Here is a 20,319-nt window from a genome sequence, read left to right as displayed (position 1 = left end):
AGAGCTGGGAATGTGGCTCAGTGGTTAAGCATCCCTGGGTTCAATCCCTGGTACAAAAAAAAAAAAAAAAAAAAACCCAAAATAGCCAACAACAACATGATTTTTAATGGCCAAGTAAGTATGGATTTACCAGAGTTTTTTTTAAATGTTACCTGTTTGTTTAATCTGTTTTTTTTTTTCCTGCTGTAGCGATAAATGCTGCCATGAACACCTTTATCTTTAAGCTTTTCTTAGTGTTACTTTACCCTCAACATTTTAAGAAAAATTTCAGACATAGGAGTTGAAAGACTTACAGTGAATACCCACATGCCTGCCCAGTAGATTCTGCCTTGAAGTTTTAGCATTTCTTATACTGTGCTGTTTCTCCTCCTAGCACGGGGCTTCCATTAATGCTTCTAACAATAAGGGCAACACAGCCCTGCATGAAGCTGTGATAGAGAGGCATGTCTTCGTGGTGGAGCTGCTTCTGCTTCACGGAGCATCCGTTCACATCCTGAACAAGAGGCAGTGCACGGCCATAGACTGTGCTGAGCAGGTGAGTGCAGAGAGCATTAGAGCCCAGGCTCCCGCACAGCCCTCTGTGGATTCTCCCAGATCTGAGGTAGCAATAGCCAGATCCTTGCGTCCCAGTCCAAGTCTACCGATGTGGCTGAATACCTGGTTCTTGCCACCTGGACAGAGATGGCAGGTAAAGGGTGCTAGGAATCATTCTTTCAGGGTTAGTTTTCAAAGGCCTGTGGGAGGTACTCCAGTTGGCACCTGGTCTGTCATACTTACAGGCAATCAAGCATCAGAGGAAATAGCAAGTTCTTGCACCATTCTGCTTTCACCATCCTTGCAGCATGATTGAGAAATCTTGTTTTGTTTGTGGATTTAAAACTACTTGAGTTCTTAACCAGGCTGGTGGTGTATGCCTGTAATCCCCACTACTCAGGAGGCAGGAGGATGCCAGCCTGGGCAACTTAGCGAGACCCTGTCTCAAAATACATATATACATATGTGAAAGGGCTGAGTGGATGTAGCTCAGTGGCAGAGCACTTGCCTAGCACGTGCAAAGCCCTGGGTTCCATCCCCAGTACTACAGAACAAAACTAAACCTGTAGAGTTCCACGAAGGGAGTGGCCATGATCAGGTTACCACCCTTTCCAGTTGCTGTGGGTCCTTGTCATGGAGATTGGTGAGGAAAAGTCCTTTTCCCCTGGGAGAAGGGAGTGCTTTCCAGCTGTCTTTATGGTGAATCTTTATCTGATTTTCTAGTCAGAATGGGAATAGACAGCTATTAGGCTATTAGATGACCCAGCTGAGATGTTAAAGTCTCCAAAATCCAACCCAATCATAGGCTTATTATATTAATTTGGGTTTTCGGTGACTTTCTTTTAACCCGATATTGTCTTCATCTGGAGATTAAATGTGGTTTAAGGAGATGTGTGTGGCTGGCAAGGGGTGGGCCTGTGGGGAATAATCTTAGGTGTCAGCTGACTGGTTGAGGGATGCCTGGCTTGCTGGTGGAGCAGTGTTTCTGAGTGTGTCTGAGCATGATAGTGCCTAAAGGTACTGAAGTATTTTAACTTCAGTACTTTGTCTAAGGACAATGATAATGATAGTTTTATTGAGTACTTATTGCATAGTGGCCCCTTGGTAACCTCCCTCAGACTATACAATAGAGCCTGTTATTGCCACCCAGTTGCATAGAGTGGTTAAACTCCCAGCCCAGAGTAACTAGTGGAGGGCAGAGTTGGGTTCCAGATGTAGGCTCTTTCTTTCTTTCTTTTTTTTTTCCTTTTCTTTTTCTTCTGTGGTGCTAGGTGGGTGTTCTACTGCTGAACTGACCCCAGTCTGCAGGGCTGCTTTTACACTAGGCTTTATGGCCTCAGAGTTTTGTTTGTAGTTGTTTTTCAGGTTTCTTTTGGTACAGTCACAGCAGTACTGACAGGTCAAAAACAAGTAATAATCTGCTAATGAAGATTTAAAAAGTTCCTGTTACCTTTCCCTTGAAATTGTAGAATTCAAAAATAATGGAGTTACTTCAAGTCGTACCAAGTTGTGTTGCCTCATTAGATGATGTTGCTGAAATAGGCCACAAGGAGTATGTGACCGTTAAGATCAGGAAAAAATGTAAGTGCTTGCCTTCTTTCTGTAGTTCTCAATTTAGGCTTATTTGCAAATTCATGGGTATTTGATGGTTTTCCTTTAATTGTAAATGTAAAATGTCATTATAGTTATGACTGGGAGGGAAACAGGAATCATAGAAATGTATGTTTCATTTGAATTTCTCTAAGTTTTGGGTTTTTTTTTTTTTTTTTTTTTTAAAGACTATTTTTCTGGTTGATTATGTTTCCTGAGGAAATCAGACAGACATTCCCAGCATTATGTGAAGGTTTAGGCCTCCACTTACCCACTGGAGAGCCCGATCTCTAGTAGATTCCATCATGCCTCATGTTCCAAAGCCAGTGTTCTCTGGTGCGTTTCTTAGACTTCCAGGATGAATGCATCTTTTTGTCTTTTTTTTTTTTTTTTCCCCAGTGCTGGGGCTGAAGCCCCAGGACCGCTCTACCACTGAACTGCATCCCTGCCCCCTGCTTTAAAAAAAGTACAGGTGTACAGAGGGTGATAAAGGTAATTAGGGTAGCAGTTACCAAAGAGCTGTGGAACTGTTTTCTCCTTTTTTAAAAGTTTAAAGGGGTCCTTGTTTTATTATCTTTAAAAAGTCCAATGTATTTGCAGTGCAGTAATGTGAATAACCCCACTTACATATCTGGATAATTCTGAGGCTGCCTCAGCATAATTGGTTGTAGCTGGGAAATTTTAGGGTATGAAGGATTTATCCTTGTCTTCCGGAGTTTCCCATAGTAAATAGTAAATAGGCATCTGCTACTATATTTAAGCAAAATTAGCACTTAATGTTCTAAATTTTGTTAAACTAAGAAATTGGAAAGTTTGAGTCTGTGCTGCAAGTTTAATATAACTATTTTTAAGTTTTCAGTTGTTTATTCTTTTATCTACAGGGAACTCCAAAATGTACGATCTACCAGATGAACCTTTTACAAGACAGTTTTACTTTGTTCACTCAGTTGGTCAGTTTGGGTGAGTATAAAAATCAAGTTGATTAATGTACTTAGAACAGAAAGAACATATGAACAGCTTTAATTACCTGTGGACAAATCATCAGTAGTAATGTCATCCAATGCTGCCATCTTATGGCCAGAATGTTTCACACCACTATTCCAAATATTTATTTTATATTTTGGGTTTCAGGGGAAGGACTTCTAGGGAGATTATGGCAAGAGATAGAAGTGTCCCTAATTTTACCGAAGGTTCTTTGCATGAGGTGAGTTGTTAAACACTGGCTTATAATCATACTGTTTAAAGCCTTTTTCAAAAGTAATCCATGGGAAACACATTTCTCCATGATAATCATCTTCATTTCATGGTTGTCTTCACTGTAAGAGTACGCAACAATTAAAACTGCAATACTTTAGTGGGACAGTCAAGAGTATGGACTTAGGGCTGGGGATATAGCTCAGTTGGTAGAGTGCTTGCCTTGCGAGCACAAGGCCCTGGGTTCGATCCCCGCACCACAAAAAAAAAAAAAAAAAAAAAAAAAAAAAAAAAAAGAATGTCCTTTCAAGAGTATGGACTTAATTGGTACATTTTTAAAGTGGACTTTTTATAATAACTTTATTTTATTTCATTTTGTATGTGGTGCTGAGGATAGAACCCAGTGCTTCACGCGTGCTAGGAAAGCCCTCCACAACTGAGCCACAGTCTTAGCTCCTCACTGATATATTTCTGAGCAGAGAAAGGAGAGAGGGAAAAGTAGAAAGTAGCAGTAAGCATGGGAAGCTGTAGTTTCAATGTGTACAGTAGGCTGGTCTGAGTGCAGTGGTGTTTACAACTAATTGATCAATATGTACAGTAGTTCTCTCCCACTGTGCCATTTAAAAAATTTACTTATTATAAAATGAAGCCTGCTTTACAATCTGTGCTATTATTTTTTTTTTTCCTAAGGCATAGACAGATGTTTATTTAGGAAAGTAGATACACATTTGAGTGAGACAGAGGGATAATCCCAAGAGAGAGGAGTGATAAAGCAAGGAATACACTCAAGGAAGATGCAGACTATCTCCTGAGGGAGAGACAGCCCAGTCTATGCTATTATAAAGTGATTTTTCTCAGAAATATGACTTTCCTTATTGTTGATGAAAATTGATATATAGGTTTGTGGAGCAAATATGTAAGTTTTAAACCATTGTTTTAGATCATTAAAGTGATTTCTTTTTTTAAAATATTTTTTTAGTTGTAAATGGGCGTAATACTTTTATTTATTTTTATGTGGTGCTGAGGTTTGAACCCAGTACCTCACACATACTAGGTGTGCTCTACCATTGAGCCACACCCCAGCCCAAGAACATTAAAGTGATTTCTATTAACATGACTAATTTTTATTTCACATTTACTCTTCTGTAGCTTTGCTAATAGATTTGCTCCTTGATGGGGAACCCACTGAAATCTGCCTGAGTTTGATCAAGTGCTAGCTTTTCCCTTGCTAGCTGTGGGACTTAGTCAGATGGCTTAACTGCTAGTCCTGTTTCCTCAGCTGTGGGGTGAATATTGCAATATATATACTTAGATTATAAAGTGTGAATGTGTAAAGCACTTTCTCTGGGTGCTTTATATATTTACACTACATAGGTAGTGAGCATGTGTCACACTGTCACCACAGGGATTTTAGAATTTAAATTATGCTTGAGGAGTACTGAGCACATTGTCTGACATAATAGCCCACAGGGGTAGCTGCTGCTGACACAGTGGTTTATATTACAGTGCAGACATAAACTGAATTGTACATTTTCTTTAGCCCGAGAGGCAAGGAACCACACAGAAACAGAAAAACCTGCCAGACCAGAGCAGATCTCAGACTGCTAATGAAGGAAAGAATGCCTGGCCTGGGGAGAAGCCTAGACAGAATCAAACTGCTCCTGGAAACAGGAGAATGCTCCGCAGGCACACAGTTGAAGACGCAGTTGTGCCCAAGGGCCCAGAGACTGCTGACAACCTATCTGTGCCCCACGGGGCTGGTATTTCCCAGTCTTAACAGTAATAAGTCATTGTTAAGTTTGCTGCCAAGAAGTGAATATGCAATAAGATGTTGCTGAGCATGAATACAGCTTAGAACTAAGTATACTTTCAAACAACTGGCCGGAGAGACTCTAGCAGAAAGTCCCTGAAAGCTTGGCTGAGGGAATAAATGCAACAAAAAACTTACCATCATCTATCTGCTCTTCAAAGCTAATGAATACACTTGCAAGAGAGTGGACAAAAATTCCAGTAGGGTCGAGCATCTTAACTGGGATGCATGTTTCTAAGGATTTTTTGGTTATAGGGAGAGGTTTCACCATCAGATGCTGATCTCCTTCCATGGAAAGGTGCTAAACCTCTGTGATGTGTATTAGCATAAGCTAAAATGTTCCTCCCCGATCTGGGATAAGCTAAAGAGAAGCAATTTAGGTTTCACAGTAAGTACTGTGGAGGCCAGGCAGAAATGTCATATTGGAATGAAGAAACAGACCATGCAAAATGTTCCTTTTCAAAGCAACACTTGAACCAAAAGATGCCTAAATGCCATTTTGATGTTCATCTTAGTAAAAAGGACATATTAGACCTGTTCTGCACTATATGGAAAAAGTTGGATATAATTTTTCTTCCAAAAAAGTACAGATATTTGGTCACTGCACATATATACCTGTAGCAGTGTTTCTAGAAACATCTCTTTCCGTTAAGAACCTCCCTTAACTGTCACAACTGATGGATGGTTACTAGAGAGTAGATTTGGCACATCTTTTCTTAGTCTTTTGATTCAGATTCAAAACTTACAGCACAAACCAGGTCAAAGTTATTTTAAGTTAGAATTTATTGCTTTTTATAAATTTCTATAGATTATACTGTTATTTTTTTATGTTATTGGTCTACAGCTTGTAAACATGGGTTTGTCCTGAGTACATTTTCAAATAACTTTGTAATAGGGAAATGGTTTTGTGCATGTTCTTGGAAATTCTTGTGTGTATAGAAGGGAGGGGTTATTTTTCTACAAAGTAATTTATGATTTCTAATTTTCTAATGTGCCTTGGATACGTGCCAAATGATGGAAGAGAAACAGTAAACTTTATGATTCTTGAATGTGTCATGGTATTTTCTTTTTCCCCCAATACTGGGGATTGAACCCAGGACCTCACGCATGCTTAGGCAAGCACTGTACCGAGCCATATCCCCAGCCCCATGTTATGCTTTTTTAATGTTTTGTGATGGAGATTTGTTTCTGAGCCCCTCTACAATAAACATGTGCTTTGTGTGTGGAGATACAGTCCCCCTTGGATGGATGAGTATTTTGTCAGTTACAGACATGACTGAAACACTTGACCACTCGGAGCAGATCATTATCCACCCACCTGAACAGGGCTAACTTAATGCTGCAGATGCAGTGCTGAGGGACCACAAAGATGTTTTCTTTTAAAATCAAAATAATAAATACAATACAGCTTCCTAGTACAACATAAAATGAGCACTGTTGCTTTACCAATTTCTTTGTTCTGTTTTTCCTCTTTTCCCTCTTTTAACCAAAAGAACATTAACTTAAATTGCTTTAGTTGTCATACTATTTAAAAAATTATGTCATATAATTTATTGGCATAGGCATTCTCAAGATGTATATGTGCTAGTACCTAATTTTTTGAATGGTGCACTATAATTTTGAAAATATTTCAATGTATAATCATTTTTTAAAGAAATAGTTAATTTACTCAAATGAAGTTTACAAAATACAGAAATGAAAAATATTAGAAATCTATATACAAAAGTGAATATAAATTAGCCAATTCCATGGACATTTCCAGTTAAACATACATACAAATACATATTCATCTTTTTCTTTATAGCATAACACACGCATACATAATATGAACATTCTGACAAAAAATCAGAGCTTCGAACAACATTCTCAAGTTTTAAAAATAGTTTTGGGGGCTGGGGTTGTGGTTCAGTGGTGGAGCAACTGCCTAGCATGTGTGAGGCACTGGGTTTGATTCTCAGACCACATATAAATAAATGAATAAAATAATGTCCACCAACAACTAAAAATATGTATAAAAATAAAATAAAAAAATAGTATGAAAAATGTTTCAACAACATCCCACATGAATGTAAACCCCTGATTTAATTTCATGGTTTATCATGCCAGAATGAACCATGGTTGGTTATAAATTAAAAAATTTTTTTTTGGTACTGGGTATTAAACCCAGGAGTACTTAACCACTGAACTGTATCTCCAGTTCTTTTTATTATTTGAGATGTGGTCTCCCTAAGTTGCTGAGGCTAGCCTTGAACTTGTGATCCTTGTGCCTCAACCTCCCAAGTGGCTGGGACAGTAGGCATGTACCACTTTGCCTGGCAGGTTTTTTTTTTTTTTTTTTTAAATGGACAAGTTTATTCTAAAATCTATAGGACAGTGCTAAAAATCGTCACAATACCTTTAGGGAGGAGAATTTAATGTAAAACTGGAATACATAAGAAAGTATGGTACTGGCTAAAGTATAAACAAATAATGGAATAAAGACATGTCCCAACAGAATAGAGTCCTGAAAGGGAACCACATATACATGGTCATTTCTACCTCTCCCAACATTTTAATATAAAAAATTTCAAACATGATGCAATGTTGAAGAAGCTGGCAGTGAATACACATATACTTATCCACCTGGATTTTACCATTTTAATTTTATACTTATCATGTTTACATCTATTCATCCATCATATTTTTTCATAAATTAGACATTACTACATTTCCCTCTAAATATTTCCTCATGAATACAAGAGAGTTCAATATATTTTCTCAGTTTTTCATTTCTGATGTGAAACTTACAGTGAAATGAACAATTAAAGCTAAAAGTTAAGAAATACAGCCTGGCAGTTTTTTGATTTTTTTAAAACAGATATTGGTATCATAACACATTAGCTTATTAATAATTAAGGCATTTGTATACATTGTTATCTCAGTGTGGACAAACATTGTTAATACTTTTTGTTTACTATGATGTTTTAAACTTTGAAAATCTATTCAACATAAGAAATAGCTGCACACATTCATTTTTTTTTATTCAACAAAAAATTGATGATGCTTAGTCTTTGTGGTTCCTAGTAATAAATCCTGTCTTATTTTTTCAGACAGTATAAATTATATTCTCATGCAGGACTGCAGTAGGACCCAGTAGTTCTTAAAACAGTGTTACCAGACAACCACGGACAGCCCAAATGCAGCAAAGGTGAACAATCTTTGTAGTGTACTTTCATCTCATTGAAGTTGAAGTGGCTCCTTTTGGAAATTTTTCCACTTCAATGTGAAGTAGATTGTTAGGTTTTCATTAGTGGTTTCATTATGTGGCTTTTTAAAAGAAAAAAGTGGTTTTAATTTCTTTCACAGTTGTCAGAAGAGACCCATTTATTTAAAATTTTTTTTTTTTAGTTGTAGATGGACACAATACCATTAATTTTATTTTATATTTTATTTTATTTTATTATTTTATTTTATGTGGTGCTGAGGATCAAACCCAGGGCCTCACACTTGCTAGGCAAGCAGTCCACCACTGAGCCACCACTCCAGCCAAGACCTATTTTTGAAAATCATATAGTCCAGGATGTTTTGAATAACCAAATGCTCTTTAGTAGACAAAATCTCTCAATGCAACTATAAAAAAATAAGCATCTACAGCCTTAGCTATATGCTGGAACCAAAGTAAGATGGTTTTCTTGTTCCCACAAATATCTGTAATTTCCATCACTTATAATTTGTTTTGAATGATAGTTCTAACCACCTTTTTATTACAGTTTGAAGTCAGTTTAAACCAACTATCATGTATTCTTCAAATTTGCTTTTAAGTAATGACTTTACAAAAGGTAACAAGTCTAGGCAGCAGCCAAGTGAGATCTATTGTTTTTCTTCCTGTAAACTATTAGTAATAACTAATAATAATTAGGCAGATAATCTACCACCACTCCAAGATCTTCTGTCCTCACCAAATAAGTCACAAGTTCATTTATACTTCTCTTTCTCCAGAAATTTCAAGATATATTCAGTCTCAAAGTCCTGTTGAACAAAACTTGGGCCATTGTTTTATGATCCTGAGAAACTTCAGAAAAAACCCACTGTATTTAGATGATGGGTTTTCTGTGAAGAACCACAATCACTGGAGTTAGCCGAATATGTTCAACTATCATGTGTGTCATTTTTCAGGCAGGTGGCCAGCATAAGCCAGTTCACTTTCCTTATTTGCCATGTCAGCCCCCTCTTAGAGGGGGCTTTTTTTTTCTGTAACAAGGATTTGGAAAAAGATGTTGAACTTTTTTTCTGCGATAGATCACCTTTTGAAATTTATCTGGGCTTTTCACAGCTTTTATAAGCAGGCAAATCTGGAGATTTCTTAACCTCTTTCGTGTTATTAGTGAAATCAGAGATCATTTTTCTAGGAAGATCAATGGAATGATCCTCAATATTATTACAAACATTCCGTTTTTTAACATTGTGGGTTTCAGATGCCATCTTCTCAACTTGGGTGCCTCACCTCAGTGCCTGCACTGGCAACCCGAAGCTGGACAGCCTAGGCAGGGCCCCACTCAGGGCCATTCAAAGGCTGCTGCGCTGCCTGCCGTGACAGCCCCCGCTGTGGGCATCTCCTGATGTGTAACTATTTAATTCTAAATGTCTCACTAAAAAGAATCAGCAAGCCAGGAAACAGGTTCAGAGTTAAATAATGGTCTGATTTGCTTGAGATCTCAGAGTCAAGGTAAAGTTAGCAGTGGCATCTGAATTGGCTGTTTCAAGCTTGGTGTGCCCTTCATCTGGAGAAAGTCCTGAATGAGATGTTGGTCTTTGGGAAGTTTCCTTTTGAGCTGTTGTAATTAATAGTGGGAGCCATCTCAATTGACTACTTCATTACACTTGTTTTTTGTTTCCCAGTTTGAAAGAAAAACTAGATTTTACAGTCCATAACTAATGCCTGAATTTCTATTTCTGTGTAAATTTTGAGTACAAAAGATTGCCAGCTCACTGACTTAACCACTCCTTACTTCCTAGACAGTATTCTCCACCCTTCATGCCTTCAGTAACTTCTATCCTTGTATATACAACCACTTTCCATTCTCAAGTTTCTCTGAAAGGCACAACATTCACATCATAGTTGGAATTAGGACATCGGTTATTCTGCATGAGAAAACAAAACTTGCTGAGAATGTCAAACGTGCTTCTAGCATTTTTATGTCAATGAGGTCTAAAGCAAAATCTATCTGTAAGTGGAATTTTTTCACAAAATCCCTTAACAGATTTTCATAGTTCTATTTCTTAAAAAAACAAAAAAATTAATTTTCTTAATGGTCATAACTCATTCATTTATTCAGGAAATAAAATTAGACACTTATTCCAACACTGACTTTTTTGTGGTGCCGAGGATCAAACTCAGGGCTTCCAGCATGCTCTTGTGCCACTGACATACCACCAGCCCCTGTGACTTTCTTCAATTACGATGGTTACAAATTTCAAATATTATAAAATCTCAAACACAGTTAACATGAGCAATATGCTGTGTAAGGCAGACTGGGACCATAAACCACAATTCCTATCACTTTTCTGCTATTGATCCTGTTCATCCCGTTAAGTGTTGTGAATTCAATCTGGGGCTCAGGCTCACAGAATTAAGACACCAAAGGTTACACCAAACAGCTTAGTTATAAAGTTTATGATCTAAATGTGTGGATGAACGTTTTCATAACCTACTGCAAGTAAAGCTCAATGATATGACATTTGCCTTAATGTCACCCGCAGCTTTATTAGTAAAAAACTCACATTTTTATCAAAATGTAACTGCTCAACTCAAACTAGACTTTAATCATTAGAAGGCATTTGTTTTACAAATATGTTTTACTGTTGAAGTATTATTACCTAGTTATTGTGGTTGAGTTTAATCAATGGAAGTATCACTCCAGCTGTTTTGGATGGGAGTGATACACGTTAATTTAATCTCAAGGCCTCCGAAAAGCAGATTATAAAAGAAATCAAAGCCAGAGATTTTCTTACGTTAAATAGAAGTACTAGCTACAGAAATATTAGTTGTGCTAAGATATTAAAGCTGTCCATGGGTTTCATTTCCCAGTGTTACTGGCTGCTATGATGCTTCTTATTGAAGCATGCTGGAGCAACTTCTATTTCTGCTTATTCATGCTGCCAAGCATTTAAATGCTTTTGGTAGGAAGGGAAAAACAAAGTGCAGTTCTTCAGGTCACCTGGCTGATACTAAAATGACTTACCACAAATTGCTTTATTTTGAATAACAAGTTTATTTTTTTAAAGGCATATAGACAATAAACAAAGTAAACATTTAAATGGATCTTAACTTCTGTACTAGAATTGTTCCATTAAGGTCCAGTCTCTAAACATTTTTAGTTCAGTAATCGTCATCTTCATCAGAGTCCATTACTTTTCTTCTGTTGAACTAGGGGGAAAATTAAATGAATGTCATAACATATTTAATAAAGCATAACAGATTTTCTGAGAAGAAAAATTTCTACTCTTTCAGGCCTCTGTGTGTCTTTATTTTTTCATGGTGCTGGAGCTAGAAACCAGTTCTCATGCACAACAGGCAAGTGAGTCTTGTGCACATGTCTTTAAAATGACTTCATGAGCAAAGAGAGGAGCAGCTGGGGGACAAGAACCTTAAACATTAGAACCTTCTCAATAAACCCAATCTTTCTTCCAAAATTTCCATGTGCTACAAAACTATCTATATACTGCAAGATGTTTTGATATGGCAGCTGTATGTGTTGAACATTTAAAATACCAACTTTTTCATTTGCAGAAACTTACTTTAACTGTTGTTTTCTTTTCTGTTTGTTGGCTTACTTTTTCAAGAATTTCTATTAAGCCTTGTTCTGATACCTAGGATAATCAGAGAAAAAAAAAAAAAAAAAAGAAGAAGAAAAAAAAAAAAAAAAACAGGAAAGAGGAAAGGAGTGGTGTTAGGAAGTTCCAACTAAATCGGTCTTGCTATCTCATGTGGGGAAAGGAGACAATATCCACCAAACAGCTCCTCAGAAAAGTTCAAAACAAACATAGTTAAGAACATCTCTATCATCACCAGTAGACAATGACAAACACACCACTGTGTGTCAGGGGGGACCATTCTACCTCTGCCCATGAGATGCTTAAATGTCACCTTGGGGGAAAAGTCACCCTCAAAAATATCAACAGGTTGTCCTTCCCACATGCAGCAGTTCTTGGGGTAAAGGGATCAGGGAGTGGCAGGTAGAGCTTGTGTGGCTCTTGAAGGCAGGCTAGGCTTGCCAGACTATACCCCTTCTCATGGCCCTTCAGCAACACAAATAATAAATGAAGGATTAAAATCCCTCCTTGTTTGGGCAGGGGGTGTCCAACTTCTACCTAAACTGGTAGTATTTTATTTGGTATCATTGACAAGCCTTGTTTCCAGTGCAGGAATAATTTAAGCTAGTTGACCCTAATTCATTGGGTCACACAGACACCAGTAAGGTTCCACAGCAATGTCCGGAAAGGAGAGGGCAGAGCATTTGAAGGAAGGCAATTATCTTTTAAAATTGATGGTAGGTTTGACTATTTACTCCTTTAAAAATTTCTTCACAGAAAAAACAACAACAAAACCCTACGAATTTTAAAACTAGATGAACAGTAAGTTGACCTGAAGAAGCCATTTATTTTTCAATAAAGCAGGTAATAGTGGGTAAAGTTCCCTCAAGGTAGGCCCAGCTCACCTTCCCGCTGAGTTGTCCATATCTTGCCATCTGTATAAGGTAATTTTCTACTGCTTTAGTTTTTTCGGGCTTTACAAGTGCTAAATTACTTACTGAAAAGAAAAAAAAAAAAAAAATACAAAAGACATCAAAACTAAATGTACTCATATTTATATTATTCCTTAAAACTATGCATTGATGTTTTCAAAGCACTTCAGAAACTTCTTTATGTCTCCAAATCAAGAGAAGTAGGTAGGGCACACAATGGCTATGCCTCTTAAAGCCAGAGTTCATCCATATCAACCTAAGTGGTACAGCCAAGATTAAATCTGGGTTCTCAGATTTTAAGCCCCATGCTGTCTTGTTTCTTAAAATGACTACCTTCTGAAAAGTAATTTATTACTATGCACATAAAATGTGGTGATCATCTACAGCTGCTCCTGAACTCAAATTGGGCTTACAGTTACGATGCAAAAGCTACAGAAGATAATACATTCTGAGCCTGGCTCATTTTTATTATTTTTCTGTGTTTTTTTGTTTTATTATGAAAAACTGAATATACAATAAAACCAAGATTATCATCAATCCTTAAGTCCCCATCACCCACATGAACTACAGGCAACATTTTGTGACTGTTTCTATTTTGGAGTTGTTTTCTACCAATGTTATTGAAAAAACACTTAGAAAACATTTCCTTGGTAAGAAAAGTGAGCTGGCAATTTTAATGATTCAAGGAAATTTCTCTATAGGTTTATAAAGTTCACACTTCTTACAAATAATTTGTTATCTCAAGTATTTTTAGGTAAAACATACATTTAATCTAGACAGCAATAACTGCATATGTATCTCCCCAATTCACTAACTCAAGCCAATTTTATGGAAATATCTTAAAGGAAATGGAAGATGCTTACACCTGGCCCGAGCTGACTGATCCAGAACTTGGGCCAAAATACTGTTTCTCATTTCTGCTTCCCTACAACAAAAACATAGGTCAAGCAAAATTAGAACTAAGCTGTCAGCATACCTACAGAACATACAAAAAAGTAACAAGATGTTTCTTAGGATAGACACCTGTGGTACACAGACTGTGCTGTGGTAGGTGTTTTTGCCTTCAAAGAGCCAGCTTTATGTTTTATGGCTGTAAACCTACCAGGTTTTCAGGAAACCTGTAATATTTTCATAAAGGAGTTTCAGTTCAACCACCCTTACCAAAATTAAGTACCTAGTGTGTGAGAGGTGCTAGAAATATCATGGGATTTCAGGCAATGAGAATCACCAAGTGATTAATCTGTGTAATTCTTTACTGAAGCTCTGACACAGGGAGGGCATGTTAGAGACACAGGTAGCCATGGCCAAGCTAAAGCCAAATCCAGTTGTTCAGGGATCTCAGTTCTATTTTTTGAGTGAGTGGAGAAGGGTATTGAGATTATAACTGCACCTATTCTTGCTTCTTCCTATATACCCAAATGGGAACTAGTTCATATACATAGGGCAATGGTTTCAAACTTTAATGTAGCAAATTTACTTTTTTCCTCAAGTGAAGTCCTTCAGGGAACCTAATACACAAAACAAACAACAGTAGGTATACTCTGGCTGCATTAGAGAGCTGGGACTGGTTGTACCCACTATTTATTTCAGCTTAGAAGCTCTAGGGCTTAAGGAATAGTGTAAAGCTTACTTCCCGGGGGCCTTACAATTGCTGAGTACTTAAAACTGCCATGAAGTACTAGTAGTATATTTCACTCGATCTAAAATGTCACCAATTGTAAGATGCACCATATTTTACGTATTTTTAAGAGTTTAAAAAAGGTACTCTAGATTAGGGATCTAATAAGAGACCCCACTAAAAGCTGGGGCATCACAAAGCAACATCCTTTGTACAAGGAAAACAAGAAATAAGCCTGCCATGCAACAGCAAGGAACTCTGCATGTATCTGACCTGGAGTGGGGTAAGGTTAAAAAAAAAAAGGTCATGAGAATTTGAGTGGCAAGCTTTAGTTTTACAGGGTTGCCGTCTGACTTCACACTACCAGGTAGAAGAGAACCTCAAAAAATTTTAAAAGATCTCAGATTTCAAATGAACCCAAGAGACGGCAGAAGTAAAAGTACATATTCTGTGGAAGAATCCAGGAAAAGAAAAATCGATTATGATGCATTCCAAATTCAAATGTTAAATTGTGAGAAAATATACTTCTCAGAACCAACAAAATTTGAATAGTTCTACTTTCTTCACATCACTTGGTGTTTATCATCTGCCTTCTTCTAAACCTTCTCTTTTTTGTCTATTTCTAAAAAGCCAATTCAGTCCTGATCCAAAGCAGGTGGTGAATGGGAGTTTAAAAGGAAGCATGAGAGTATGAGGGAAACATGGGGAGTTTTTCAAAGTTTCAGTTTTGCAAGATGAAGAACTTCTAGAGTTGTTGTACAACAACGTGAATACAGTGACCACTACTGTAGTACATTTAAAAATAGAACAGTTCCAACAGTAAATTTTATGTTTTTTTTTTTTACCCCATCTGAAAAAGTAGGCAGTATAATGGCACAATCAGACATTCATTCGATAAACTTGCCACTGAATATTGGCACTGGTGAGGTGCTCTACCTTGCATTGGGACAAAAATGAGAACAGTATAATGGGTAATATTTATTGAAGTGTTCAATGAAGTAGTTCTATTATGCTTGTGTTAAGGCAGTCACAGTTTAGCAGAGAAACAGTAATTGCAATACATGGTATTAAATGGTGCTCCATGCCTGTATATTTAATTAACGAACTAATAACAAAGATTCCTTGATGAAAAATCACTCTGTCAGGACAAAGTTTAAGGCTTACACACCCTTAATATTACTGGGGGTGGGGGTTCATTTGGTGAAATCACCCCTCAACAAGTTCAGATATCCAGCCCATCATACCTGTGCTTTGCTTCTTGTTGTGCTGCATCGCCGGGATCCTGAAAAAATAATTTTTAATTGAGTGTGATTTCACAGAGGAACAACCAGGACCTGTGCTGCTTGCTTTCTGATACACAGTACGCTCCTGCAGGGGTGGGGACAGTTTATCTAATCATTAGAGCCTAGGCTCAGAGAAGTCAGTGAAATAGTTTCCATTTAACATTTTCATGAACTTCTGAAGTCACAATCTCATGGAATGTTTGAGAACACAAACAACCCCGGTTTCCCTGTATTACGTTTCATAAAACGTGCCTCCGATTTAGGGACACTGATGAAGCAAAGGGCGCTTCCTTGGAAACCAGCCCGCTCCACCCCTAGCCCGTTTCCTCCCCGCTTTACACCGCAGGCGTTCCTCGAGCCCCGGGTCTACGAGACTCGAGTCTGCAGTCCGGCTCCGTGGGGGCTGGCACTCGCCGGTCCCCGCGGTGGCCACCGCACCCGAAACTCGCGGGCCCTCGACGGAACGTGGGACCACTCGGGTTAGAACAACTGAGTTCTAGAAAAACTGGATTCTGCTCGGCTGGCACGGCAGTCGCGGCGCCCAGCTCCGAAAGCCGAGGCTGAGGGGAGGGGCGAGGGCTGGGATTTGGCCCCGAGATCCCCATCCAGGACAGACGCGCACGTGCTCGGCGCCCTCCCGGGACCCCGAGACTGGGAGAGAGCTGAGGCGGCCCTGGGGCGGACTACGAGGCCCCGGGGGCAGCGGCGGGGTGCGCGGCCCGAGGGGCCCGCCTCCGCCGGGGGCCCTGCCCTCCACCCGGGGCGAGGGCGGCGCCCGCACGCTCACCCCGTGCTTCGCCTGCAGCTCGGCCAGCCTCTGCTTCCTCAGCGTCTCCAGTTCCTCGTCCGCCATGCTACGGCCGGCGGGGGTCGAGCAGCCGCCGCGCTCTCGGGCCCTGACGGAGGGATCTCGTGCCCACTCGGAGGGATCTCCGCAGCCCCCTCGGCGCGATCACGACGCTCACCACTGCGCAGGCGTCCGCAGCGCCCAGGCATCACCAATTCAGCCCCGAGCAGTCAGGGCGCCCGAGAGAGGCCCGATCCCCCGATCGCAGGCGGCCGGGCTAGGGCGGTATGATATGGGAGGGGCCGTAGGCAGAAACGCCCCGCGGAGCCTGGGGACCCAACCGCCCAGCCCGCATTCCGCCGCTGTGAATGCGTGGATGTCGGCTGAGAGGAAACTCGACTGCGACTTGGAAAAGATACGAATCTAGATCTCTGCCTTCAACAAGGATAATAATTATAGGTGGAATTTATTGGAGACCTGTAAAGTGCTGGGCTCATCGTATCGGCTTTTATAGACGAGGAACCAGGAGCTCAGAATGGCAAGGCGGAGGGGTGGAAATGTACGAGAACTGGATTGTGGCGATGGTTGCACAGTTGTTAAATGTGCTTAAAAAAAAAAAGTTGTACTTTTAAAATGAGTTGGGGGGCACCGCATAAAAATAAAGGTATTGTGTCCATCTACAACTTAAAATAATAATAATAATAATAATAATAATAACAACAACAACATGGGTTGGGGAGGAGGCAGTGGGAGGAAAAAGTGTCCAGAGCCATTGGACAAATTAGACTTGGAGGCTGAGAGTCAAGTTGGCGATGGGGCGGTCGGGGGCGCTGTCAACTCCCGGGCACACCGCCCTCTCGCTGCCTCCTCCTCCAACCGCGAAGGGGACTTCCTGGGAGGATGCTGGGGCTGGCCTCCGTGGCCCAGTGAACTCTGGCGATGTTCGCACTCGCGCTCCTGCCCTTGGAATGAGGACACGGGGAGCAGGGAGGATCTCAACTCCCCAACCCTGAACTCAGGCCGGTAATCCGTGTTTGTGAATTTAAATTGTAGCAAAATATACAGAACATAAAATAGTTTACCATTTTCATCGTTATTTTAAAATTGCTTTAAAAAAAAAAAAACATTTTTATGTGGTCCTGATCAAACCCAGTGCCTCACACATGCTGGGCAAGCACTCTTGACACTGAGCCACAATCCCAGCCCCATTTTCATCGTTTTTAAGTGTACAGGTCAGTGGTATCAAATACGTTCACACTGTTGTGAACCACCACCTCTCTCTAGAACTTTATACTCATCCCAGACTGAAACTCCACTAAATAATTATTCCCCCACCCCACCCCTGGACAAACACCTTTCTACTTTTGGTCTCTCTGAATGTGCCTATTCATTCATACAGTACTGGTCCTGTGAGGCTTATTTCACCCAGCGTGATGGCTTCAGGTTTCATCCGTGTTGCAGCATGTATCAGAGTTTCATTCCTTTTTAAGGCTGAATGTATTCATTTCATTATATGCATACACCACATTTGGTTTATCTATTCATCCATCAGTGGACCCTGGTTTGCTTCCACCTTTTGGCAACTGTGAATAATGATGCTATGAACTTGGGTGTACAAGCCTCTTCCATAGTTCCTTTTTTCAATTATTTCAGGTTAGCGATTCAGTGGTGCTGGCCTTTAGTCCTAGAGACTGGGAAAGCTGAAGCCAGGAGGATCTCAAGTTTGAGGCCAGCCTCAGCAATTTTATCAAGACCTTGTCTCAAATTTGAAAATCAAAAAGGATGGTCATGTAGCTCAGTTGGAGAGTGCCCTGGTTTCAATCTCCAGTATCATAAAAAAGCAAAACAAAACAAAACTTATTTCTGGTGCATACATGGAAATTGAATTGCTGGATCTATGGTAAACCTGTATTCAATATTTTGAGGAGTGGCCATGCCATTTTCCACAGGGGAAGCACCATTTTACCTTTTTTTAAAAAGTACTTTTAGGGCTGGGGGGATAGCTCAGTCGGTAGAGTGCTTGTGTTGGAAGCACAAGTGCCTGGGGTTTGATCCCCAGCACCACAAACACAAAAAGAGAAAGAAAAATTTAGTTGTATATGGACATGATACCTTTATTTATCTTTTATGTGGTGCTGAGGATTGAACATGCCTCACACATGCTAAGCAAGCGCTCTACCACTGAGGATAACCCTAGCGCACTGTTTTACCTTCTTATCGACAGTGCACCAAGTTCCAATTTTACCACCTTCTCACCAACACTTGTTATTTTCTTCTTGTTGCAAATAGCCATTTTACTGGGTCTGAAGAGGTATGTCGAGATTTCAATTTGCATTTCTCTAATGATTAGTGATATTGAGCGTCTTTTCATGTGCATGGTGGCCATTTGCATATCTTCTATAGCAAAATGTGTATTCAGGTCCTTTGCTCACTTTGCTCATTTTTAAATTGGTGGTTCTTTTCTATTGTCGAGTCATAAGAGTTCTTTATGTATACTAGATATCAAGCCCTTATCAGATATATGATTTGCAAACATTTTCTCCCATTTCATGGTTTGACTTTTGTCTTTTAATGCACACAATTTTTTCTTTTCATTTAGTTCAAATTGTCTATTTTTTTCTTTAATTGCCTGTACTTTTGGTATCATGTCCAAGAAATAATGTTCAATTCTAATGTCTTAAAGATTTTCTCCTATATTTTCTTGTATAGAATTTTTTGCTTAAGTCTTTGGTCCATTTTGAGTTAATTTTTGTATGGTGTTGGGTATAAATCCACATTTTTTTTTTGGCATGTGGATATTCAGTTTACCAGTACCTGTGTTTAAAAGGCTCCCTTTCCTAATGGAATGGTGTAGCACCCTTGTCAGAAATAATCTGAACATATAAGTAACAGTTTATTTGTAGGCTATTTTATTTATTAGTCTATGCTCATTATTTTCAGTAGCCAAAAGGTGAAAGCAACCCAAGTGTCCATGCTGGTGCCATACTGTTTTGATTACTGTAGCTTTGTAGTGAGTTTTTAAATCAGCAAATGTGAATCCTCCTACTTTGTTATTTTTCAAGATTTTTTTTGTTCTTCAGGGTCTTTTGGGATTCCATATAAATTGTAGGATGGACTTTTTCTATTTTTGCAAAAAAAATTTAGAATTTTGGTAGAAATTGCATTAAATGGAGTTATATTATTTTAGCAATTTTGTTTTTTAATCCATAAACATAGGATGTCTTTATTTATGATTTCTTAAATTTCTTTTAGTAATGTTTTATGGTTTTCATCATAAAAAATCTTCCACCTTATTAATTCCTTAAGTATTTTATTCTTTTTGATGCTATTATAACAGAGTTGTTTCCTTAATTTGCTTTTCAGATTATATATTGTTGATATATAGAAATGCAACTAATTTTTTGTGTGTTGACCTTGTATCTGATACTTTGCTGAATTTTTTTTTTTAGTGCTAGCAGTTTTGGTGGAATCTTTAGAGTTTTCTACATAGAAGATTACATCATTCTGCCAGGCATGGTGGCACACGCCTGTAATCCCAGCAGCTGGAGGGGCTGAGGCAGGAGGATCATGAGTTCAAAACCAGCCTCAGCAAAAGTGAGGTGCTAAGCAACTCAGTGAGACCCTGTCTCTAAATAAAATACAAAATAGGACTGGGCATGTGGCTCAGTGGCAGAGTGCCCCTGAATTCAATCCCTGGTACCCTGCCTGCAAAAGAAAAAATCATATTATCTCTAAACCTAGGTAATTTTTCTTATTCCCTTCCAATTTGAGCATCTCAT

General features: G+C 39.1%; 2 protein-coding genes and 1 pseudogene across 8 annotated transcripts in view; 1 reads left to right on the top strand and 2 right to left on the bottom strand.

The window, feature by feature from the left end:
• Positions 1–6,357, top strand: part of Ankrd27 (ankyrin repeat domain 27) — a 50,997-nt gene extending 44,640 nt beyond the window's left edge. For all 7 annotated transcript variants that reach the window (XM_047529364.1, XM_047529362.1, XM_047529358.1 and 4 more), the window contains 5 exons: positions 374–535; positions 2,004–2,115; positions 3,006–3,084; positions 3,256–3,328; positions 4,859–6,357. In XM_047529364.1, the coding sequence (XP_047385320.1) occupies positions 374–535; positions 2,004–2,115; positions 3,006–3,084; positions 3,256–3,328; positions 4,859–5,095 (663 nt within the window). In that variant the 3' untranslated portion in view covers positions 5,096–6,357. The remainder of the gene's footprint in view (positions 1–373; positions 536–2,003; positions 2,116–3,005; positions 3,085–3,255; positions 3,329–4,858) is intronic.
• Positions 6,358–8,610: 2,253 nt separating this feature from the next.
• Positions 8,611–11,231, bottom strand: LOC124967544 (KATNB1-like protein 1; annotated as a pseudogene).
• Positions 11,232–11,359: 128 nt separating this feature from the next.
• On the bottom strand, positions 11,360–16,754 carry Pdcd5 (programmed cell death 5). Its single transcript, XM_047529967.1, has 6 exons — positions 16,541–16,754; positions 15,715–15,752; positions 13,716–13,777; positions 12,826–12,917; positions 11,906–11,977; positions 11,360–11,534 (listed from the first exon to the last, which is right to left on the bottom strand). The coding sequence occupies exons 1-6, from the start codon at positions 16,604–16,606 to the stop codon at positions 11,487–11,489; spliced, it is 378 nt and encodes a 125-aa protein (XP_047385923.1). The 5' UTR covers positions 16,607–16,754; the 3' UTR covers positions 11,360–11,486.
• Positions 16,755–20,319: the final 3,565 nt, after the last annotated feature.

This window comes from Sciurus carolinensis, chromosome 16 (assembly GCF_902686445.1).
Source record: "Sciurus carolinensis chromosome 16, mSciCar1.2, whole genome shotgun sequence".
In the NCBI taxonomy this organism is placed as follows: domain Eukaryota; kingdom Metazoa; phylum Chordata; class Mammalia; order Rodentia; family Sciuridae; genus Sciurus; species Sciurus carolinensis.
The sequence above is the reverse complement of the archived record's forward strand: the minus strand, read 5'-3'. Positions and strand labels throughout refer to the sequence as shown.

Excerpts from the sequence above, each read along its gene's own strand:
- Pdcd5 (XM_047529967.1), bottom strand. The coding sequence starts at position 16,606 with ATGGCGGACGAGGAACTGGAGACGCTGAGGAAGCAGAGGCTGGCCGAG. Across the intron at positions 11,978-12,825 it reads ATGGACAACTCAGCGGGAAG|GTATCAGAACAAGGCTTAAT; the intron begins GTGAGCTGGGCC and ends TGATTATCCTAG. Across the intron at positions 11,535-11,905 it reads AAAAGAAAACAACAGTTAAA|TTCAACAGAAGAAAAGTAAT; the intron begins GTAAGTTTCTGC and ends TTTTCCCCCTAG.